The 25,651-nt window shown below is 32.2% G+C and overlaps 1 protein-coding gene across 1 annotated transcript in view; it reads left to right on the top strand.

Annotated features, from left to right (window-relative positions):
- LOC129984215 (E3 ubiquitin-protein ligase RNF220-like) overlaps window positions 1–25,651 on the top strand; it is a 46,703-nt gene that overhangs the window by 12,286 nt on the left and 8,766 nt on the right. Inside the window, exons 5-7 of the mRNA XM_056094041.1 lie at window positions 2,319–2,361; window positions 17,073–17,191; window positions 19,704–19,827. Coding sequence (XP_055950016.1) covers window positions 2,319–2,361; window positions 17,073–17,191; window positions 19,704–19,827 — 286 coding nt within the window. The remainder of the gene's footprint in view (window positions 1–2,318; window positions 2,362–17,072; window positions 17,192–19,703; window positions 19,828–25,651) is intronic.

Here is a 25,651-nt window from a genome sequence, read left to right on the forward strand (position 1 = left end):
ACCAAGAATCAGGACCGTAACTATCACCTGGCAGTACTTTGAGAGGATGAAATGTTCTTTTTTTATTTACTTTTTTTTTTCTTCATCTTTTTTATTCCCCACGCTTACCCATCTTGCACAAAGAATATAAAGCTCCACAAAAGTCAGCGGAAAAAGCGCTCTCGACAGAGGAGAAAATAGATATCGATTTTTTTATATCGATAAAAACTAGATTGATTTTAATCTTTAAAAAAATCTAAACATTTCATTCTCTAACGATATTTATCTTTTCACTTTTCAAGGTGACAAATGATTTATTTAATTAGAAATAAAGTTTATTTTTTAATTAAATGGAAATAATACATATGAAAGCATCGATAACTATAACCAGACAATGTCAACCCTGGTATTTGACGGCACCACTATACAGTCCGGCTTAGATGAAAGGCTTGTGTTGAAGCTACAGGTTAGCATAAATTAATACGAAAAAAGGAAATATTCAGAAATGTTTTGGTAGAATCCAAGTACAAAAATAAATTATACTGAATAATTTGATAACAAATATTTTAGTTCAGTTATATTTTTTACGTATTTTATTACATTCTATATGACATCATTTCGGACAATATAATCTTTTTTGATTGCACGTGAATGAAATATAACGTAATATTACATATTAACGAGGAATTTCTCAAAGCAATTTGAGCTTATAAAACTATCTTGATTCTTACCAAAAATGATCAAACTTTTTTAAAAAAGGGGTCAAGGTAAGGAGAAACAATAATATAATATCTTGCCCTAAGGCCGTCCAATCACAAAATCCTTGACAAAAATCTTTTGCATTGAAAAGTAGACTAATAGAAGGGGGGAGGGGCATTAACGCGATCACGCGACTTTGCACGAGTTAAGAGTATTGTCTAATTTTGTGTCTGTTGATACAGTCTTATCCGTTATACATTTTACTAGGGGGAAAAAGATCTTGATATTTCAGTCAGCTCAAGCTAATATATTAGGTGCCCAAATTATTATGAGCATTTACATTTAACGTGTAAATTGTGAAGCTTCATGAATTGTCTCCATTTACAATACAGTTAGAAAAACTTGGGAGATCATTTACCATAAAACTCTTAGAAGATCAATTGTCAAACATAACCTTTTTTCTCATGAATAATTTATTTTACTGTAGGTTGAGTTTCTTTAGTGTGACATCTAATATTGTCATTTAACAAGCGACATCACCTACCTCAATTTTTCAAGTTCTACAAAAGGGAGAGGTTTTCAAGTTCTTTTATAATCAATAAAGAATATGGGAGATTTTTTTTCTTTCCTTTGATATCCATACTACATAGATCTATTTATACTTATCTATATTTGATATCTATACGACATAGATCTATTTATTATTGTGGGGGGAAAAATCCGCCATATTCATTATTGATTGTGAAAAATTTAGTTTTTTTTTTTTTTTTTTTTCCTTCTTCCTTAAAAATTGAAAAAGATAAAAATGCTAAACGACACTATATTTCTTTGTTGTTATTCTAATATTATCTTTTATCCATTTTCGTTTGTTTAACTTTACAATAAACTTATTTATCTGACAAGGCTTACTGATATCGTAAAAGAGAAAGACAAATTAGGAAATCTTTTTTACGTAAAATATATGTACTATGTATATCTTTCCTCTGGAGTATTTTGTATTATATTTTGAAAAGAATGACATATAATCAATAAACTATTCATTTATTTTTCTTAATAAAAAAACTGACAAAGCATATAAAGAAAAACCCCCGATAGATTTTCTTTATTTATTAATTTATGAATAGGACGGTATTTCTTAGGTAATGGTTATTTCCCGCTACAATATCTCATCATTTCATGAAAATAAAGACTTTTTCAGACTTCTTTTCCAGTTCAATATATTTTATGGTTGCTTCAAAAATATTTTAGTTTATCCTTAAGAATCATTATTTTTTTTTTAACATTACTTAAGAATCATTACTCACTTTGCTGTTTTACAAATCCACAACATTGTTTATTAACCGGACCATTTCATCGCCTGCCACATCACAATGTACATCGGCTCTTCGAGAAGCAATCATTGTTCAGCAGCCTTAATGCCTGTCTTTGACACTTTACAAATAACGTAACTAAATCTAACCAAATGAAAGATAATTTTATCCATTTTCAAATTTATAACTTTAACACAATTCTGATCGGATGTTTGTTAAGATTCAGCTTTTCATGTGTTGCTAAGATAAATAATTAGATAATAAATAAAATAATAATGTTGTAGATAAATAATTTTTATTTTCATATTTATTGTTCTCTGTTCTTTTCAGACTTTTGTCCAGGTTCGAAGCAATCGGCTAAACAGACTGACTGGTATGTAATTTTTATAATATATTCTTTATAATCTATGTCCTCTTATGCAGATTGAATTTATATATGGATTTCGCAAATCCCTCAATGTCATTTGACAATAAATACCTACAACGCGTTACTGAACTTAATAAGATTGTTCGATGAAAAGTTCGGAAAGATGCTCTAAAATTTATTGAAAATTTATCTATCGTTTCTATTTTCCTGTTCTTATAATACATCATTTATAGACCTGCTGATAATACAGATGAGAAAATGGACGAAGAGGTTCATAGTTTACAAAATGTAAATTTAATACTTCTCGATTAACATCACGTTTTGAAGTTATAAAAAGCTATTTACAATGTGTCTTTTTACCTATTGATCGTTGTGACTTTGAGTCATATGGGCATCGAACTATCGCATCTGAAACTTATAATTAAGTCATCCAGAGATGTTATATTTCGATATAGAAATTATATATAATCCGCCTATACCTCAAATATTCCATGTGTTCTTAAATGAATCAGGAAGGGAGCACATTCCTTAAGTGGTAGATGTGTCTAATTAGATAATATAATGCAGAACGTTTAATTGGTCAATTTAAATTGGGTTTAGATGACGTGAGGACACATGGAACTGACATCTCCATTTAAAACCTCCTTGCCGCTATAAAGATATCTGACCGCGACAGATTTATTGTACACTGGGATTTGCGTTGATAACATACCTATAATGGAATGGTTTTTTTTTTTTTTTTAAACCTGAGACGTTCCAGTCCTGCGAGTCCTGAGATATTGGACCACTGTACCCTCACCATGAGATGATAATCGCAATCCGTTATTAGAATTACATGTATCGTCTAATCGGGAACAGCTATCTAATATCATAATCATAATATAATAATCTCAAAATGCTGTTTAAAATATTTTGTTTTAAATTAATCAATTTTCGTTCACGGAAATCCGTTTTTAAAATAACACTGAAGCTGCATTTGTGGATAGATGTTATAATTTTGATTTGTGATCAGAAGATGACGATAATAATTCGAATCATTACCAAATGTTTGGCCCTCAGTTGTATTTAACTGAAAATGAATACCAGGCGTATGAAGCAGGGTTTGTGCTAGGTAATCGGAAATTAGAACCTGCGACTCCCCGATAACGAAACCGACTCCCTCACCATTCTCGTTTTCATTTATGATGTGCGGTAGAAAGCTAAACAACGGAACAGCTCAGTCCCCAACATCTGGAACCATTGTTGCTGTCGGATGAGTGCGTGGTAAATAGAGCCAAATGTACCTTCCCCTCCCCAGATGTTTAACAACAAGGTGACGCATATCGCTTTTCTTTGTATGTGTGTTCTTTTAAGCTTTTATGTAATCTTGCACAGTTTAGAGACTTGCCTTATAAAATTTTTTACCAAGACTTAACATGCAAAAGACAATGATTAAATATTTGAATAAGATGCCAGTGTGTTTTCTGGCAATATCAGCTTCCGGATTGAAAATTCGTGATATTGAGACGTACTCAGATATTGTGAACATTAAACTCTTCGGAATCAAATATTTTCCTACTTAGCATGGTGTGAAAATTTAAAAAGATGGATGTAGGTTAAGGTATCGCTTTTATAATCCAACTACGAATTCTCTTCTCAAATACCATCTTTTGTTTCTAAACTGGATATTAATCTTAAATGAATATCTGAATAGGTGTTAGATGAAGTATTTGAAAATTCATTTTGTGAAGACAATTAAGTACTTAACTAGGCGAATGAAAAGAACCGAAGTTCATTGAAAAACAACGAAGTTTTTTCAATAACTTTTTAAAAGAATGAAGTTTATTTAAAAAGTTTGCAATAAAGTCGACAGAATTTCACGAGAAGGTAAAAAATATCGGTATAGAACTCAGTGTTCATTTTTCATTGTGTAAACTAATGGATTATAGAAATTAGTTCGAAAAATACGTTTTAAATAAGAATATTTGTTCGTGCTTTTGTGCCATAAAAAGAAATTGCGATATCTCAAAAGTACTTAATAATAAATAAAATTAATGATAAACAATAAATTTGTAATAAGTAAAGTTAAATTATATTAGGCAGAAAACGGTGGAAACGATTAGCTAATTAAATCATAGTATTTCTTTCCGCTTTTAGAGATGAATAACTTTATATTTTAATTAAATAAATTCTAAGCAGTCTTGTTGCAGCTGTGCCATTTTTTTTATTTTAAACATTTGCGCGCAATAAACTTTGGTCTTCTTAAAAGTTTAAAATTGAATATGGATTTTTAACAGTTATTTCGAAGAGCGAGTGTGAGAAGAATAGAAAAGTGAATCGTCATTTCTCGTTGCCAGTTGACATGGTCGATTTCATTTCAAATGCTGATTTTTCGCCCTTCGTAAAACTTTCAGTAACTTCGTCCCCAAACTCTTTGAATTAAATGAGTAGCAGAAGTCGTCTGGCGATATAATCCATACATTCGCTTCTTCCCGCGCCTGAAATGGAATTTGTAAAAAGACAGAAGAACGTTTAAAGTGAAAATGAAACATTCTTCGTAATGAAAATTCCAAAACAATTGTGGAGCGGGGGAAAAGAGTTGCGGGGAAATCGAAGCTTAAAGCTGTATATTTAATTCCTCTTTGTGGCAACACTTATGAGCTGAATTATTGATTCTTTTTCCCTCTTCCTATTTGGAATTTTGGTTAGCTATATTAGCAGCAGTCGCATCGGACTAATAAATAGACTACAAATGAAAGAATCTACATTAAATTAAACTTGATTAAATTTCGAATGTGCAGATTAGAATTTTTTTTTTCTATTGGAAAAACTGTGTGTCCAGTTGTCTTTTAATTTTTATTTTTTTAATATAGGAGAAGGCGTATTTCTTGATATGGAAATATTTTCATTGAGATTCAGAATTGGAAACTTTAGAATCAAGTTCTTATGTATGGAAAATATTAAAATATTTTGAAAATTTTCTTGTTTATGGCTGTATTTGAAATTATTTAAACTCAAACCTAAAAATTAGAAGTGAACAGGATAATTTTTTGTTTGTTCAGCTTATATATTTTTTAAAATAATGCATCTGTGTGATTTTGTGGGATGTTTTGCAGATCAATAATCGATGTTTTTGTACACAATTATTTAATCGGAAATATGACATTAGTTCAGCATCGTTTATTTTTTATTTTTTAAATTTTTTTTTCTTTTTCTTCTTCTGAGTCTACTGATTTTTTAAAATAACTTTACCGATTTTAAAAATCATTTAGGTAATGCACAAACATTTCAGAGTTCATATTTTTCATTAACAAAAAAAAAAAAAAAAAAAAAAATCCTTATCATAGTTAAAAGTAAGTAAAATTCAAATTTAAAAGTTTGTAAATTCAATTGTATTTTTTAATAAATTTATCTGGAACTACCTGGGAATTTCAAATTAACGTATTATATTATGTAAACACCGAAATATTCTGTTTTTTATGAGTCAAACTGCGTCATTAGACACTGGTGTTTTTTTTTTAAGTAACGGTAGATAACCTATTTCTTGTTGAGCATGCTATTTCGTAAAATGACTTTTGTTTCAGAAGGCAATTTATTACATTGTACCTAAGTGTACCTAAAGAAAATACAATGTACTCTCGGTTGCCTAGTCTAGTTAAATATACAGAACTTCCTAATAGCAATCAAATGAGCAATTTTTAAATTGTTGGATACTGTCATATACTTCCATTAGAAAAATAATCCTCTAAGTAATATAATTAATTGTGTTTTTGTTGTTTTTGCCAATAGACTGTTGGAAAAAATTATGAAATTTTATTTTTAATTTTTATATTATTCCCACTATACAGGTAAAGCTACCAATCTTGGCACATATATATTTTGGGAGAAAGAAACGTGCACCTCAAGGCAATTAAAAATAATAATTAGAATTTTAATTAAAAATTAAGCAAAATTATGACGTTTTTTTGACAATTTTTCAAAAATAATATGGAATAAAAATGGTTTTTACGAACAATTAAAATTTAAAAAAAAATCTGTTCAATAATATGTAATATTTTATCGTATAATTCTTTTTCCAATTTGTAAAAAATATTTTAAGTATAACTTGAATATAAACACTGAGATATAGCGACAAAGACTGTTATTCCTTGGCATATTTTCCACAATATTTTTCACACAAAATAAAATTCAGCCCGCACGAGCACATTACACTCTAATGAAAAAAGTTAGCTTTTGTAAATGTGTTGCCGCTGACAACAGTTCAAATGAATCGATGAAATCAACGCTCTGTACAAACAAAATCTAGAAAAATATCGTTTCATAGCAGAGATTTGTATGAAATAAAATACACATGAAACATAAAATCTCGAAAAATAAACTGAAAAAGTTTCCAGTGACCTTTTAAAATATTTATATTATTGATTCAACAACTCTGTGCTGTTTCAGACAAACATGGTTTAATATTATATCAATTCTAATTGATGCCTAACAGCTGATACCTAAAATATAATATCAACAGCTAATATCTTTAGTAACAGATATACATACCTAATAATAAAAAATGGTCTAAATAAAGTAGATATTTATATTTTAGGCAATTGGAGTCAATAAATGTTCTATTAAAGATGAATTGCAGAATTTTAAATTTTTATTGTCCCTTGGTCCTATGAGTCATATTTAATAAAATGTTCTTGAGACGCTAGTAAATAAGTTCTTTTCCCATAGAAACTGATTTCAATTATACAAATCTAAATATTATTTTATAAAATCTCAGTTTTCAGATTATTCCATTGACCGTCTCGAGGAAAATGCACTTACTCTTAGTATCAGCACCTGGAGTTTTATTAAAACCTCTTTCCTATGACCCGTAGCCTTTGCGGATATTGCCGTAAATCTGCCATCTGACCCATTATAGGACCACTCTCGCCTTTGTAAGACTTTTCCGTATGGGATATTTCCGTACCGATCATGAAACTGTCAATCAATGGTCTTGTTTACAAGCCGGTTGTGTTATAAGAATCAGTTCCACAAGAGGTTACAACATTTCCCAATACCGTGAACGCTTCCCGCTAGCTGCCAATAAAATAAATAGACACCAGGGATCCCAGGATAACTATAAATGAGAGGAAAGAGGGCAAAATGCGCCGACGCTAGGTGCACACTGGCTGTGGGAAGGGGGTTAAGGCTGATTGACCTTAAATAATAAAATTGTTGATTTTCCTAAAATGATGATTTTACGTTTTTCATGACTGGGATAAATTTGTTCATAGAGGATTTAAATTTCTTTTCCTTTCTTTCTTTTATTTTTAAGTTATAAGAATATTTTACGGAATATGATTCATAGGATGAAAGACTATATGAAATTTAGACTTCATAATTTTTTCAGAATTGCATTTAGTATCTGAAACAAAATTAATTATTTAGGTCACTTAATCCTTTTGAAATTAAATGTGGATTTTTGATAAATCAGAAAATTTTTTCTTAGAGTTCGTGATTTTGTATAAATTATAAAAATATTCTGTAATACGCATAAGACGTCAATGCTAAGTGATTCTTTTTTCTGCTTTTATTTATTTATTTTAATATGATTGGTTCCAATAAAAAGTATTTGAATTAATAAAAATTGAATCACTTCCACCTCAGTTTAGAGATCAAATTTTAAATGATTTTAGTGGAATGCTAGTAGAAATAATTGTGATAAAAAAGCCTGTAAGATCAAGTAACATAAAATATTTAATTGAAATTTTTAGCAATTATTAATTCCGGTAAGTCGGCTGGTCGCTAGAGGTGTCTAGTATTTAATGAAATATTCTTGACCCATTAGTATTTTAAACACATACACGCATTACATATATAGAACTAAAGATTTATAATTTGTAAGTTTTTTTTTTTTTTTTTGAGTTTATAATTTTTTTAGCAGTCTATTTATGGGCTCAAAAACATAAAATACTGTTCTTTATTTCATTTAAAATATTTTTTCATCAGAAATATTTGTTTATCTTTTAAAAAGTAGCTTCTGGACAACAATTAGAATGGACTTTATCAATAAACTAAGCTGTCTAAAGATGAAAAGAAAGCGACCCGAGTTCTAGAGCCTTTTATAATTTTTCTTTCAATTTATTTATTTTGATGTTTTTAGCAACGGCCTTTATTTAAAAAAAAAAAAAAAAAAAAAAAAAAAAACGTAGAATAAATACTTTTGATTGAATAAAAATCTTGGCCTTTGACGTTAATTTTAATCTGATTTTAACTGACTAATCCTGAAGCATAAGACATTGGGCAAATTTCTATTAGGCATGTTACAGACTTGTATAACTACCTCTCAATGATGGCATAAAAAATTGTTTTTCTCAGTATAGCAGGCGGGTTCATGCTACAATGAAAGACAGGTCTATTACAACTGTGAGTTCTTTCTCTTTTGGCCTATCTTTTCATATTAGTTTATTAGCCTTTCTTTTCGTATTTGTGATTTTATTTTGATTTTGAATCAAGAGCAATATTTAAGTATAATTAGGATAACAAAAGGGTATGTGTTTGTGTGTATGCGTGCATGCATGCGCGCTGCACAGGACTGACTGTTTAACCTAGGCGATTGTAATTCGGTAGTAATTAGGCACAAATATACTTTGATGGGAAGAAATGAGCACCTCGAGGTGATCTTTTTTTAAAATTATAATTCGTTAAAAATTAATCACAATTTTGGGAGAAAATTTAATATATATATATATTAGTTACTAATCTGTAATGTTGCTTCCCAGCAGTGTTAGTTCAATCACTGGAAAGACTTTTACGATTAATTCTGTTGATTGCTGATCGGATGCTGAGTCAGTATTCCAGAACATGGTGACAAATTTGGCGACTGTGGCGCCAAAACAGTATTTCTGTAAACTTCCAGAATTTTACCAATCCAGCCAATAGGAACCGAGATACGCCTGATTGGGCCAGAACCTTCTCTGTCCGCCTCTCTGGAACTATAAAAAGCCGGCAGTCTGAAACTGCAGTAGGCTCACTCCCGCTCCTACTCCCCTATGTTTGGACTATGCGACAGCGTCTTCAAAGATCTCTGCCCATTTCACTCTCCGATCCAGACCCATGCTAACGACTCCCCGACCAGCTCCCTGCTGCAGCTCACCATCTATTTTCAAAGTTAAGGGCATACTATAACGCCAGGCCTTTATTACCAGGATCATGGAGATAGGCTTGCTACGCAAGGCGGGTGCTCCAGAAAACTCTACCACATCCAAACTGCAGTCAGTCGCTATTGAGTTGTAGTCAGTCGGAGTCGTGTATCGAGTCGTCGAGAAGATAACGAAGCACCGGCGGAATGGTCTAGCGAAGAACAAGCTTTGTGTGGAGTTCAAGCGATTGCTGAACTGAGCTGTGTGCCAAGTCCTGGCGTTTATTGTAGAAGCAGCATCGTGTCGTGTGTGGAGTAGCTGGTCGTGTAGTATAGAATCAGCAGTTGGATACAGCTAAAGCAATTAAACGGTAGAGAATTGCAGACATTTGGAGATGGCGTAGAGTGAGGCTACGTGAATTCCCTCTTTCTGCTGAATTCTGTCTGGCCGCTTTGTGCACTGTTGTCATTATTACTACCGATAACTACTTGTGGTCTACTGTTTGTTGTTGTGTGTAGCTATGTGTCGCCGGTGCTCGTCTCTGTGTATTCGTGTCTATTAAAAGTCGTCATCTATCACTAAAGGACTGTTTATTTAATAGACCAACAAATTGGCAAAAGAACCCCGGGAGAAGAGTATTTCCTTAACAATAAAATAAAGTAAACACATATTTTTGAACAGTTTCGTGGCCGAAGAGAGAAGCCACTTTTGAATTTTCAAACGTCCCTTTTATTCCATCCTGGGAGACATAATAATGCACAAGAAGCGATAACTAACTGACGTCCGTTCACGAGCGAATAAAGAGTAAAAAAGAATGAAAGAGAGAAATATTCAATCCCAATAATTTTATACTATGAGATACCGATAGAGATTTTTTTACACGTATCGTTTTAGGTAAGGGGAATATAGGTATCTTTTAAAAGAATTCGCTTTTCTTGACATATTTTTATCCCTTCACTCGGAGCGTGAGAAAGTGATGATTAAAGCAGTTTTACAGAGCTGGTATAGCAGTAATTAAATAAACAATAAATAAATGGTGGAATTGTTAAAATAAAAATTGGGAAAATATTTAAGATTCAATTTAGATGTAAAAATATCATTACATATGTATAAACTTTCGATACCTCCCCTCGCTGTTTCGCCTTCATTTCCTATTTTCTTCTTGTGCTTCTTCGGGCGATAACTTCTTACGACCCAGTCCTTTATAGGCCAGATAGGAGAATCGGATACATAGCGGACATTCGCACCAAGTTGTAACTTTTTGTCGGCGTTGGTTTTCTTTATCATTTTCTAATAACCTTAAAAGCCAAAAATTGATGCCTCAAAAGCGAAAAATCTCCTATTTTCTGTGTACTTTGAAGCTTCAAATACTCCAAACCAAAACATTATGTTCTCACATGATAACAAAGAAACTATGTCTTAGTTGTGTGCATTTCAGATCACGAAGGATTGAATGGTGTGAAAAATTTCCGAAAATGAACGACAGTGGAAGAAGATACGCGAACATTTGCGAATATAAATATAATAATAATTTAGTTACAGTCAGGATATATATATATATATATATATATATATATATATATATATATATATATTAATTACGATTTGAAGTGCCTTGAAAGTGCAATAGATATTAGCAATAATTATTTATTAGTCTAGTAATCGTCAAAAAATTCGAACTAGAGGTTTTGACGAATCTTCACGTTTTGGAACTCCTTGAGTTCGAAAAACACGCTTTTGTAAAATGTCTGTCTGTCTATTTGTGAGTGACAAGAATAACTGAAAAACGCTTTAAGCTAAAGGGCTGAAATTTGGTATATGGCCTTTATACCTAATCCGTAGATTTCTATCAAATTTTGAGCAAAATCCGCTAAGAATAAAGTTTGTCAAACCGGCAGTTCGAATATAATTCAACACGATAACATAAAAATGAAGGGAGCTAAAAAGATAAAATTTGTTACATAAAATTAACATTTATAGTCTTGACGTCTATTAAATTTCTGCCTATTCTGCCTATCATCTATATTAGAAATATGTATAAGCGATAACTCAAAAACATAATGGCTTGAATATATAAAATTTGGCATGGGATTTTGTGACTACAAGTGTAGTTTTGTGTCAAATTTTAATCTCACTCGGTTGGGAAATAAGCGTCTAAAACACAAATCCGATTTTCGGATACTATTAACCACATGGCAGGGATTGATCGCCAAAGAATTCGCCAAGGATCACACGATACATTAAGTAAAAATGCAAAATTCACTCCAAAGGTTAATATTTCGTAACTATTATGCTATACAAGTCGGTTCTCTGATAAACACCCTTATTAAAGTGTATGCGAAACAGTTTTAAAGGAAATAACTCCTGCTGATACTATTAACATCGAGAATTGCTGTTTTTATGATCGCTGTTTTTTTTTTTTTTTTTTTTTTTTTTTTTTTTGTCTACTGTCATTTCTAAAAATAAATCAGTGTAGGATGAAAATTAGACATTTTTTCTTACAATCGATCTGCAATCTTGAGATTTTGAATCGAACGCCAACATGAAATTTCCAAAAGTACAAACTAATTCACCAGATTTAAGCTCTGGTTCCACAGTTGAACATAATTATCACGTATTCAGTTTTTTTTTTTAATATCTAAGAGTACGTCTATAAAAGTGTTCAATTAAATTGATTTACTTTCTCTTATACGAAGCATAGAGGAAGTATTACATTTTTCAAATAATTTGACCTTGGGATTTTGATAGATCTTTATATTTCAAACCTCTCGAAGTTCGAGAAACACATTTTACGAATTATGTCTATTTGTTTGTGAACATTATAACTCAACAATACATAAATTAGAGCAAAGAAATTTGATATATTGTTTTTAGTACAAATAAGTAGATTGTCAAAATCTGAATGAAATCCGCCGTATCCGCGTCTCTTTTTCCGTATGCGAATGGGCACGATAGCTCAAAAACGCAGCGACCTAAGTGGATGCAATTTAGCACAGGGATTTATCATTAAAACTGTAGATTTGAATTAAAGTTTTGACCAAAATTGTCAAATAGGTGACCATTTTTTGATCTGCGCAGGGGTGTTTGTGCTCCGGGGAAACCCCGGAATTCCGGGGATTTTGAACTTTGATACCCGGAAATTCCGGGGATCGTCGTTCAAAAGGAAGTAGGAATAATAATGAATTATTTTTTTTGATCTGGGTAATTTTGTTTGCTTTGAAAGCAGAAAACGCAAGGTCAGCGTGTGTGGTGAAAACTTTTCCTTTCTTTCTCCAAAGGCAGTGATAATGCGTGAAAAGGGGGAAAAAATTTCTTTTTTGTTCTTTCCTTATTGCGAGTTATGACTCATTCCCCCGGTTCTCGGACATTCTCTTCTGGATTCTTTTCGGCAAGTAGGCGCGGCAGAAAAAAAAGGGAGAGACTTCGTTCGACTAGATGTGCGATCACGTGACCTGGGTTCAAAGGTCTTAATTTTGCAAAATTAATGGTTATTAATTTTGCCAAAAAAGTTATTGATTGAACTTTTATAATTAGGTCATTCAATACTTCATAATTGTAATTTTTCATTTCCCCCCCTCCCTTCTCGAAACTCCAAAATGTCGGTAGTAAGTCCGTAAAAGTTTCAGGGGATTTTTTGGGGTCCCACAAACACCCCTGTCTGCGTGTATGCGAAGGCAATAACTCAAAAAATGCAACTTTATTTCATAAGTATATATTTAAGACTGAATAAAATTTTAGAACTATTTCAAATTCCAATGGAATTGAAGTCATACAAAACGCATGCTCTGTTTTTTTCTCTCCCCCCATTGTATTATGAAGCACAAAACCCGCCAGATTTCGTCTCTGCGTCATCGAAGAAAAGCCGCATTCCAGCAACCTGTGGCCTTTACGGATAAGGTCATAAATCTTCCAGCTAACCCAGTGTTGGACCAACCCTGCTTGTAGACGCGATCCGGAAATTGCCGGTAAACTGATCAGGCATCAAAGAACCCCGAAAAACCACAAGAGAGGGGAAAGTATGCCATTGTCTTCAGACGCACAGGTCCTCAGAGCCGGGCTAAAGAGGACACTCAGGCTGTTGGACTGCATGACATTTGAGGGTTTTCCATCAGCCCCGTTCTGACGGCCCGTGCGCATCTTGAAACAGGCACATTTTGCCCTCTTTCCCCTCTCTTGTAGTTTTCCGGGGTTCTACAATCGGGAGTGGTCCTACAATGGGTCAGATGGCAGATTTACGACCATATCCGTAAAGGAGCGGAACAGAACTTTAGGAATAGGAACTTTTGCGCTCGGTAAATCATTCCCTACCCCTGTTGCTGTCATAGGTTTACTGGGATTTGGACCTTTGGCAAGAAAACTTGGCGCGGGTGACGGTTTTTAGTTTTCCGTAGCTGCATTTCCGGTCGTGCTTATTGGTAATAATGGAATGGCGATAATTTTTGTAAAAATTTTATTTGATCTTTCATTTATGAGATCTTGTACATACATTTATCTTATTATTATTAATAAGAGCCTTGTTCATTGCTCCGAAAAATTAATATATATGAATTTTCCCAGAAAATTAATCTACATATTTTTATCACTCAAAATTTAATAAAATAATTAAATAAAACGCCAAAATGATGCACTGCCTTGAATGGTTCCTGAGGGGAGAGATCTAAGTGCTAAATGTAAATATATTCATGTCTCAAAACAATTTGTTAAATAAGATTCAAAGGTTAATGTAAAAGGATAAACATGTAAACGGATTACAAAGGGTAATTGAAAGGACCTATGAAAAAATTTAAAATTCTTAATTCATCGGAGCTTTTATTGACTCCAGTAACATAAATTGTAATTGTTTAGTTCATTTAGACCATTTTGTTAGTAGATGCGTGCCCCTGATTAAAATTGACTGATGGGCGCTGATTACAGTGACTATCCAATAGATATATAAACCCTGTTTACCTTAAATTTAATTGTTTGATTTAATTAATAATATAGATATTGTAAAAGTTCATAGAAATCTTTTCCTCCATTTACTTTTTAGAAAATATATTTCAAATTTGTTCGCTTCATACAGACACTAGCTGAAATTTACACTTTTATATATTTAATTTACAATAATATTTGATTTATGTTTTTAATTTGAACTTCTTTCAATGTGATGGCAACAGGTGGATAACAGCTAATTTTTTCCCATTGACGTGCTCATGCAGATTAAATTTTATTTTTATTTTGTGCGAAGTACATTGTGGAAAAATATAGTTAAAATGTTTCTTTAAAAACACGTTAAAAATCGAAACTTAATTTGTAGATTAAAGCATTGGTATCATTAAAAAGATAATTTTTTTAGCTTTATCTTGATGCAAAAATCAATTTTGTGTTTTAATATTTTCGGAAGTTATAGCGTTGTAATTTTTAGAAAGTGTATCCATTTTTAAATCTTGTTACTCCTTAATGTAACAAATTATTGTATGTATAAGGGTCAATGTCAGTGAAATGAATTAATATTAGATAAGTATATTATCTGTAATGCTCATAAACAATGCTGATTGAGAAAGTTTTCGTATTAGTTGAAATTTAAACACTTTCGTTTTTCAAGTTCCCATTTTTTGTTGAGATTACTGAAAATTAAAAAAGATGCATTGCGCAAAAAGCGGAATAGTATACGGTTTTAAGAACAATAGTAAATGTTACATGTCCAATAGAATTTGAAGTTAAATATGCTCTTGTGAGTAAGCGATCAATGGCAAGTTAAGTAAACTTTAGCAACCATAAATCTGAATTATAAAACTAAGTTGGCCATTGCTTTCATAAAAACTTTTAAAAAAATGCTTTTTAATGTGTATTAGCATTTGTGTAACAATATATTTTGCAACTATTTTTCTTCAATTCATGGTTATATAGGAGTAATCATAATTTCTATTTTGAAAAAAGCAACATTACTACCAAGTTATTCAATGAATATCTCAAAACTTTTTTTTTTAAAAATTTTAATTACATACAAATGAACAAAAAATGCTGTTAAGCTTTCAGAAATGCGGAACAGTCTTGACTATGCTGAATGTCAGAGAGATAAATGTTTGCAGTTAGTTTATCTTTTTATTTCTTTATTTATTTTTGTTAAATGTAAGTGACCATATTATGCATATTAAAAAAAGAATTATTTAGAAATTATATTCATTTATTTTAAATTCACCTTTTTATTATTTTCATATTATTTTTTTATGTATAAGTAAAAATTATAACAATTCCTAGATGAATATTCAGTCTGAAATATTCCAGAACTTTAATACGAAATAACGAAATATACAAAAATTCAATTTAATTTTGTTCGTTTCTTTCTCAATTAAACCTATTTAATATTTTTTGAATAAATAATTTACTTATAAAATTCGAAAAAAAAATCAGGGACATTTTATTAAAATTCGCTGTTAGTACTAAAACTATTGAGAGAAAGGATTGAGCCATTCTTTTGGGATGAATCCGAGGTCTTACAATTTCATAGGCACATAGATGTTGGCCGATTCTCCTGGATTGAAAAATTAATAAAAGCAATTATTGATAAAAATAAAATCGTGTCAAACGAAATACTATAAACATTGAATTACTCCTTCTAAATTACAGAATTCGGAAATGTTAATTAACAGAATTATAGAGAGCAAGTAAATGTCCCAAAATCGAAGTGCTTCAATAATTAATCAGTGATGAGTTCTATGTTCTAAGAGCCCTTCTAACATTCACGCGGGCCTCAGTATGATTTTCTGTGCAAGCAGAGAAAATCTAAAATATCCAACTCAAAGAGTATTTTTTCCAAACAAGTTTGGGTGACTCAGTAATCCCACCAAACCCCTCTTGTGATGTACAAAGACAGTGAGTGACCTCTTCAGAGAGTAAGGGAAAGTTTTATTGGTTAATCGTTTTATTGGGGGTGGTTGATGGGTCAGTTGACCGCACAGTTTGGCGTACATTGTAAAATCGCCAAATCTTACATGCAAAGATAAAGTTTATAATGTGGTAGTCTTTCTTGACACTTGAGCAGAAAGGGGGAAATTTATCGAGCGCAAGTGACATAGAAGCGAACTTTACGCCATTCCACTTTCTCTGTAGGGGTTCAGAGAATGCAGGGAAGGATTGGGTACAAAAAAAGTGCGAATTGTTGAAATATATGTATAAATTGAGGGAAGAACATTCGCTGATAATTTTAATGCCCTGTATGTAATATTTTTTGAACCAAATGTGTTAATTGTATATGAAATTTTGAATACAAATAAGACGGTCATCCAAATACGGTAACAGAATTAGTGTTAATAATCGATATCTTCTTTGCTAATATTTAACAACAGACTAATAAATAACAAGGAATTCCTAATAATCCAGATAATCAACTTTTAGGCGGATAATCTATATAAACGACCTCTCGAGAAACAATTTCAAGAGGAATAATACCATACCAGTCTGTTTAATTCTGGAGGATTGTTCCATATCTTTCACAGTCAAAACAAACAAATAAATAGTGAGAATTGATAGAGATTTCTAATAAAATGATCCAAAATATGACATAAAAATGTATTTAAATATTTGAATGAAATGTGCATGGAAATAAAATATTTATGTATGTATTCTTTGTAATTTTAGCGAAAGTCAATGAATATACCGAAAACCTCAAAAACGGAATTAACTGCCCTTCTTGTAAATTGTGGATATGTGGTACTACAGAAGAACTGAATAATCATGTTCTTGTTTGCTTTCAAACTGTAAGTTTTTATTTTATAATTATTTATGTTGCGTCACGTTTACCTAAGTTTATCTTAACTAAAAATTGTTTCCAACTGTGTTAAATTTTTAGTATCAACAGGTTGAATAATAGAATTACTGTCAAGCGTAGTCTTGTTGAATGGAATAATAAGAGATAAGAAATTTTGTATATGGTCTCTATTCCAAATTAGTAAATTTCTCTCAAATATTTCTAAATCTATTCAGAAGTCTGTCTGTCCGGTTGTATGAACACAAGTTAATTTGATAACTACAAAACAATAAAAATCATGACAAAATATAAAAAATGTATTGAGTTGTGTTGAATTTAGAACAAAATCCGTCAAGAAGTTGATTGTTTGTGGGTCTGTACTTTCAAAATCCTATCAAAGCGACAACTTATATGTAGGAAATTCGATTTTGTTACTACAATTGTAGTTTTGCCAAATTTTTTTTTTAATTGGTAGGGAAAAAAATGCGTCCAAAATACACATTCGGTTTTTTGGTACTTGTATTAAAGGCATCCCAGTGATTAATCTTCAATCGCATTCTGACAGTCATGGAATAAGGTCGCGCTCTAAATAATAAATCATTTACTAAGTTCCAGAGTATGGTTGATTTAATTTGAAAAGAAACTTCACAAATTAGTGTTAAGAATAAAATGCACATCTGTTTGGTCACGATTTCCCAAATTATGACGTCGCAAGTAGATCGTACGTTCTCAAAGTTCTGCATTAAGAAACGCGTGATCTAATTACATACTTATACATACAAACCTACACTTTTGCAGGGGCAATATTATTAGGATATGTTCTGCCTGCTGTTTTGTCATGAGTCACTTAGAAGTTCAGTCAGTGTTTCATGTATACATGATATGGACAGACGAAAAAGACAGACGAAAAAGCAGGTTTTTCTCATAATAAACAATAGCAAAATCCATATCAACATTTCTGGCGCTGAAAAATATCTCCCGTAGATACTGCATACTTTCGACGATGTACTACTGATGCTTGCGCCAGCATGTCATCTGCTATGTTACATACTGCGATTGGTAATGCAGCCCATTACTTTTAGAGTGGATTTTGATGACTAGAAGGATAAAAGAACCCAATAACAGTTTAACAGCTCTATTCTTTGGCCTTTTGCCGCAGATATTGCATACTTTCAACGACATACTACTGATTCTTGTGCCAGCGTGTCATCTGCCATGTTACATAATGCAACAGGCAATGCAGTCCATTACTTTTAGAGTGGATTTTGATGACTAGGAGGATAAAAGAACCCAATAATAGTTTAATACTCCATTCTTCCGCCTTTTGGGATGTCACAGATTTGAAAATCACAACCAAATGCATGCAATCATTTTTAACATTCAAGTATAAAAGATGCTTCGCCGCATTAAATTGATGCTGCGCCAGAACTTTATAAGCTGTTTTTTCTTTTAGCTTCTTGAACTATTTTTGGGATAAGAATGTTGCATCTAAAAATATTTGTGGTGAATAGCATATAAGCCAGTTAACAACTACGTTGCACGAGCAATTGCTTTTGTATCGTGGTCATGTTACTTGGCTACGAACCGCTAGGTCCCAGGTTCTGTCCTCACTCATAACAATCCACTAAATGGGTGACCGCGGACGATGAACCTTCAACATCCGTACAGCTGTTGTGGCGCCATCTACCCGCAACCAAAGTCGAGAGACTTACTTGACGCAGCAATCACTCACTCTCTCTCTCTCGCACACACGCTCGCTCACCCGCCATAACGCTTGGCGCTACTCAAATGGGTACAGGCGCATTAGAATCAACAGCTCAATACATCACCATTCAACAGCCATATCGTTCGTCTCACCTCCGACTCATTGGAGGAAGAGTCTGTGGTGAATAGCATATAAGCCAGTTAAAAACTACGCTGCACGAGCAATTGCTTTTGTATCGTGGTCATGTTACTCGGCTGCGAACCACAAGGTCCCAGGTTCTGTCCTCATTTATAACAATCAGCTACACATTTAACAAAAACTTTTTTTTCCCTTGTACTTTTTATTTAAAGTGCCTTGTGCTTTATAACCTCTTCCTTCAAAAAAAAAAAAAAAAAAAAAAAAAAAAAAATGGTCGCTTGCATTTTATTTGAAAAGACATTTTTCCAGTTTATGTGAAAACCCTTTCAAATAGGAGAGAGTTTGTTTATCATTAAATTAAATTAAGGGCTTTGAACTATATGTTCTTTATAACATAAAAATGAATGATAATATCAGCAGTGATTACTTTCTGCAGTGACATTGTCTTTTTCAGTATCCACTGTAAATCTGTTGATGATATTTTACTATTAATTTGCTGTTTCACTAACATAGTTTGACATGTCTTAATGTAGAGAAATATTTATTTAAGGATGTTATAATAAGCTGTACAGTAATGTCAAAATAGTCAATGTAGGGCGATTAATGGCTGTTAACTGAGTTTAAAAAAAACGTTCATTTACTGCTTTAATATTGACATTCAGTTATTTTATCCCATTAGATTGAATCAAATGAGCATATTAATGTAGAGGATGATGAGGATGACAATGAAAGTTTTGAAGAATATGAATTTGGCGACCAGACAAGAATTCGTGCTATAAGTTTTGTTCCAGGAGGTTACAGATGTAAGTTCGAATTTTTTCAATTGTAAATGAATTATATTTTTCATTATATCATTCATAAATGCCACATTGAAGCAAGATCATATTATAATAAATATTTGCTTGGCATAAAAATTCTCTTTCATAATATGTGGTAATTTAGTATGTGATTTAATTTTAAATAAAGTGGAATTTGAACTCGTAATTTTTTTCAATATGTATAAGGGTGTCACGTAAATGATGCGACAAACTTCCGGGGGAGGTAATGCACATCATGAGGGTCAAAAATTGCATATGAACTCCTGCACGTCCGGAAACGTTCGTACGTCTGTATAGAAGAGAAAAGTGAGGATTGCTTCATTTGAGTGGTATACGAAGAGCATAGAACGCTGTACGAACGAAGAGTTTGTAGAGATGACTTAGTATATTGAATATCTAAGGGAATATCAAGCCACTCCACACATTTATCGAGAATGACATCAATCATACCACAGTTTTTCTTCATCAAAATTTGCTCGAGTACGGATCATTAAGAAGTGGCAGAGCAAGTAATAGCAGGCCGCGGTCGACTCACTTGGTCGTTAGGGGAGAAAGTGTGTTGGATGTCATAGAGATTTATCCAAGGATTAGTGTATGTGCCATTGACCAGTATCCAGCGTATTTGGAACTTCGAACTACCACGCCTTTCGTCTCCAAAGGGTTCAGTTATTGCTCCCCGATGGCCATCCTAAGCACAGTGTTCACCACAAACACGTTTCGCATAGTGGTTTCTGAAAGAAAATGCCAATGACATGAATTTCCCTGCTTATATGATGTTTATTGATGAGGCCACGTTCGATAAAGAAGACGTATTCAATCTCCACAATCAGCATTTGTGAGTTCAACAAAACCCCCACAATGTGCGGCACAAGAACGCTTCAAAGTTAATGTGTGAGCGGGTTTGGTCGCTATTACTTGGTCGGGTCGTACGTTTTACCATCCAGGATGAATGCCGCGGATTTTCTGCTCTTTCTGGAGCAGATACTTCTCGGTTTGCTTGACAGTGTTCCACCAAATGTAAGGTGCAGCATGTGATTCCAACATGATGAGGTCCCTGCTCATTTTGGACTGGATTTCATAGCCATTTGAACAAATCATTCCCACATCGATAGATTGGGAGTGAGGAACCTGGCCCCCACGCGCATCAGATTTATCGACCATTGATTCCTTTTTGTGGAAAGCCATCAAAAGTGGGGCATATCACGATCCTGTTGAGTCTGAAATGGATCTTGTGGCAAGACTCGCCTGTGCAGCTGCTAAGATTAAAGAAACTCTCGGTGTGTTCAAAGGGTCCTTCAGTGTCAGGTATGTTTGGCGTCTGATGATGCAAACTTCGAGTATTTGTTGTAACATTTGAGTTGTCGTACAACATTTGTATTTATTATGTCGAATAAATCGTCTACCTCTGCTACCACTTACTTCGGCATGGGTTCCTATGCAATTCCTAATTTTTATGATGTGCCCTACCTCCCCTGTAAGTTAATCGAAACATTTATGGAATGCACTATACTGTATAATATACTATTTGCCCACTCTAATCATGTTCCAGTTGTTAATATTTAAATCATTAGGGATTAGTAAATGTTCATAATTGGAAAAAATGAATGATGCAAAGAATTATATTTTATGTTGTTTGAGACAATAAGTATATTATGGAGAAGATTAGAATAACTAAATTTTTATACTGTCCCTTGTTACTATTAGGCTTTCCTTTTAAAATATTCATGCTACCCAGAATTTTAATAAGTTTCACATTTTTGCGACCAAAACTGATCAAGTTATGAAGAATATCTATATTTTAAGCTAATCAACAGCTGCTTTCAGGTAGTATTATGTTCTTTAAAGCGCGCATTAAAATTGTCTAAAATACTATAAAATAGTGATATTAGGAAGCGTTATAATTTGGATTAGTTTTAGTCATAGGAATATGGAAATTTTATCTTATAGAATGCCAGTGTGTTTAAAATATTTTACAACATATGAGTGCAGGACTGTAAAAACTTAAAGGCTTCTGTTTTGTTAAAAACAAATCTCCAAGAATATCAAACACTTAAAAAATTAGATCTTCTGACTAATTCTTCATACAATAGTTAATAAATAATCAGGGTACATTGCTTTGTGTTCAGGATTATTTATTAACTAGCAAATGATGATAATTATTATAATGCTGAGAATTTTCAGACTTACTCTTTCTGAATAGCAAGAGTTAAAATCTGAGTTAAACAGAAACAGATTCTGACCGTTTGAAAGGTCAACGGGGGGGGGGGATCTTTCACCTTTTCATAGATGGGGAATAGACGAATTTCTATCCTAATTTAGGTTTTAACAGCAGTATTAACTTGATTCTGTTTTTAAAAGATTTGGAAATGTTATTCATAAATAGTGTTCAAAAGGGATAATTTTGATTATAAAAAAATTGATCTGAAAGTAAATTTAACAATATATACGTTACAGTGAAAACCCAAAATCAGTCAAAATGCTAATTAACTAGGGAAAACGCGTTCTAACTGACAGCGCTAGGGAGAACCCGAATTAACTAGATAAAACACGTTCTAACTGACAGTTTTAGGGTTAACCCATTTTATTAGTGTTTTGACTCATTTGTTAGACAATATAATGGAATCAAAAATTATTGTATTAAACTATACTTACAATGTTTAAGGAAAGCACCCATCCTTGAAGAAAAAATGGGAACAATTGCAATACCTCCAGTATCAAACTCAGGATGTGTTGCATCGGAGAACTTTTACATTCGTTTAGCTTGCTTTATTAAAGTTTCTTTGGCTTCCTCTCTAATTAGAAAAATATTGGTCGATTTACTGTAAGCATATGTTCTCCTAATTATGCTTATTCGGTTCCTTGCTCTTCTGCGTTCATGTCTTCGAATATTTTCTGCATTTCATCTTTGTATTTGCTATTTTTTATAATATCTGATTGCAAGGTTGACGTTTCATTCCAGCTCTTGGTTCAATCCCAAACATAGATTTCTATGGTGATTGTTTAATCCTAGAATGTAGAGCTCTGTTTTAACTATAAAGTGTTAACTATAAACAACTATAAAGACCATTAGACCACTTTATAGTTGAATTATTCCTCATCCATGAAGTCTCAACTGAATCCTGCAACTGGTTGTGCCGAGGTTTCCTATGAACGATTTTCAATTCTGGCCATTACATACATAACTACTCTATAACAGAATTTACAAACTCTATTCCATTGTCAGATTACAGTATGCAAGGAGCCCTATATCAAAAATATATCAAGTACTTGTAAAGCAACCTCCTCCGTTCCTTTGCTCTGAAGTGGTCGTAGTAACACAAACTTTGTTAAATATTCCTGGTACACCATAATAAACCTAAATTCATTATCTGCCTGAGATTGCATGTCAATCAAATCCACTTGGCATTCTATTCATTTCTGAGCGAATAATAGGTTTAGAAACCAAACCTTTCCTTTTAATTTTTTTTTTTTCTGTTGACATGTTTCATATATCGATTAAAAAAAAAAATGTATCATCTCGGAAGTTATTTTAGCAAATTTTCTTGAATTTTCAATTATATTTTGTCTCTATCTCCATGTCCTCTGCCCACATATGTAAATTCGATAGCATCAAAAATTTCTTCAACTGGTAAATAATATTTTATGGGCTCATTTGAAGAAATCAACTGTTTTTGCTTCACTGATTTCAAGAATATCAAACCTTTTTAATCTACTGAATTGAAGTCTTGCTAACGGCAGATTTTTCTTCTTCAACCTCAAATAAGAGAATGTTGTATTCATCATATGTAATAACTTTAAAGTTATTCTGTTTTTTTTTTTAATGTAAAAAACTGTAACTGTCCAAGAAATTTATTTTTCTAATTTTTGGCACAAAAAGCATTAACATTTTCTTCACTCATCATGAATAAATCAACAGCACAAACACGTTCCATCATGAATAAAACTAGATGACTGCACTTACTTTGAAAGTTTCACAAGCAAGAAATCTAGATTCATATGGTTTTAAGTGGGCAACACCTGCACTAACTAGAGAAAAAGGATTCTCCTTAGCGCTATCATCTAAAACGCGTTTTCCCTAGTTAATTTGAGTTTTCATTAGTATTTCATTAGTCAGAAAGCTTTTCCTTTGTTAATTCGGGGTTTCACTAGCGTTGTCAGTTAGAACGTGTTTTCCATATTTACTTCGCGTTTTGACTGATTTCGGGTTTTCACTGTAATATATATGTTACGGCCAAAGCCCGAAGTTCGGCCAGTTCGCGAACTGACCAAGAAGTTTGGCCAAAATCCGAAGTACTTGCAATTAATGTTGTATATTCTACTTTGACTGGCCGTTTCGCGAAGTGGCCGGGAATCCTTCCAAAGCCCGATGTGATAATCTGTGTGTGTGTGTGTGTGTGTGTGTGTGTGTGTGTGTGTGTGTGTGTGTGTGTGTGTGTGTGTGAGCTTGAAGCTATTTTTGCACCTTGCAAGCAAGCGGAAATGTGCACCTTGAAGCCATTTTTTAAATTTTTAATTAGAATTTTAATTAATTAAAAATTGTGTAGTTTCGGCGTATTGTCATTATAACTTCAGAAAATATTACAGCACAACATCGATTTTTGCATCAAATTAAAGCTCAAAAAATTATCTTTTTAATGATACCAATGTTTTAATTTATAAATTTTGTTTAGATTTTTAACGAATTTTTAAAAAAATATTTTAACCATATTTTTCAATAATATATTTCGTTCAAAATGAAAATAAAATTTAATCTGCACGAACATGTCAAATTAAAAAAAAAAAAAATAGCTTTTATCAGCGTGTTGCTATCACATTGATAGAGGTTTAAGTTAACAGATAAATCAACTATTATTGCAAATTTAATAAATAAAATTGTAATTTTCGGCAGGTATCTGTATAAAACGAAAAAAAAAAAAAAAAATGAAATAAGATATTTTCTGAAAAGTAAAAGGAGGAAAAGTTTTCTATGAGCTTTGACAATACTTATATTACTAATTCAATAAAACAATTTCATTTAAGTCAAACATGATTTAATATACTTAGATAATCCTTCTAATCAGCGACTATCAGCTGATTTGGGGCATACATTTGTTAACAAAATGGTCTAAAGGAACTGAATAATTATATTTAATGTAACTTTAGTCAATAAATGCTCCGATGAATTAGGAATTTTAAATTATTACATAGGTCCTCTGCCCTTTGAATCATATTTAACAAAATATTCTTGAGACACCAATATTTTAAATAAAAATTGTTTAAGACTGAATAATTTATTAAACTTGAATAGCGCTCTTCTATAAAAACTGGCGATTTTAGACTACTTCACCGACTGCCTCAATGAAGATACGCTTATCTTCTGCCAGGGTTTCTCAACAGTGATTGGCTTGTGATTATAAAAAATGTTGATTGTTCTGAAACTGATATATAAAAACTTCATAAATTGGTCAGATTTATCGCAGAAGATGGGGACGTGTATTTATTTATTTATAAGTTGAAGTGTCAAGAGTATTTCGCAGAATAGGATTCCTTGGGAACAAAAGATTGTGTAAAATTTAAAATTCGTAATTTTTTCATAAGTTCATTTATTGACTGAAATAAAATATTTTTATTTGCATCATTTAAGTCTTTTGAAAGTAAAAAATTAATTTTACGATGAATCAGAGAAATTTTTGCTGAATAATTCTTTTAGATATTATATAAATTATTCTGCAGTGCACATATAAATTCACTGCCGAACGACTCTGATTTCAATTTTCATATTTAAAAAAAGACATGGTTAGCTTCAGTATAAAAAGCTTTTATATTGATT

The sequence above is a fragment of the Argiope bruennichi genome, chromosome 9 (genome assembly GCF_947563725.1).
Source record: "Argiope bruennichi chromosome 9, qqArgBrue1.1, whole genome shotgun sequence".
Classification (NCBI taxonomy): Eukaryota; Metazoa; Arthropoda; class Arachnida; order Araneae; family Araneidae; genus Argiope; species Argiope bruennichi.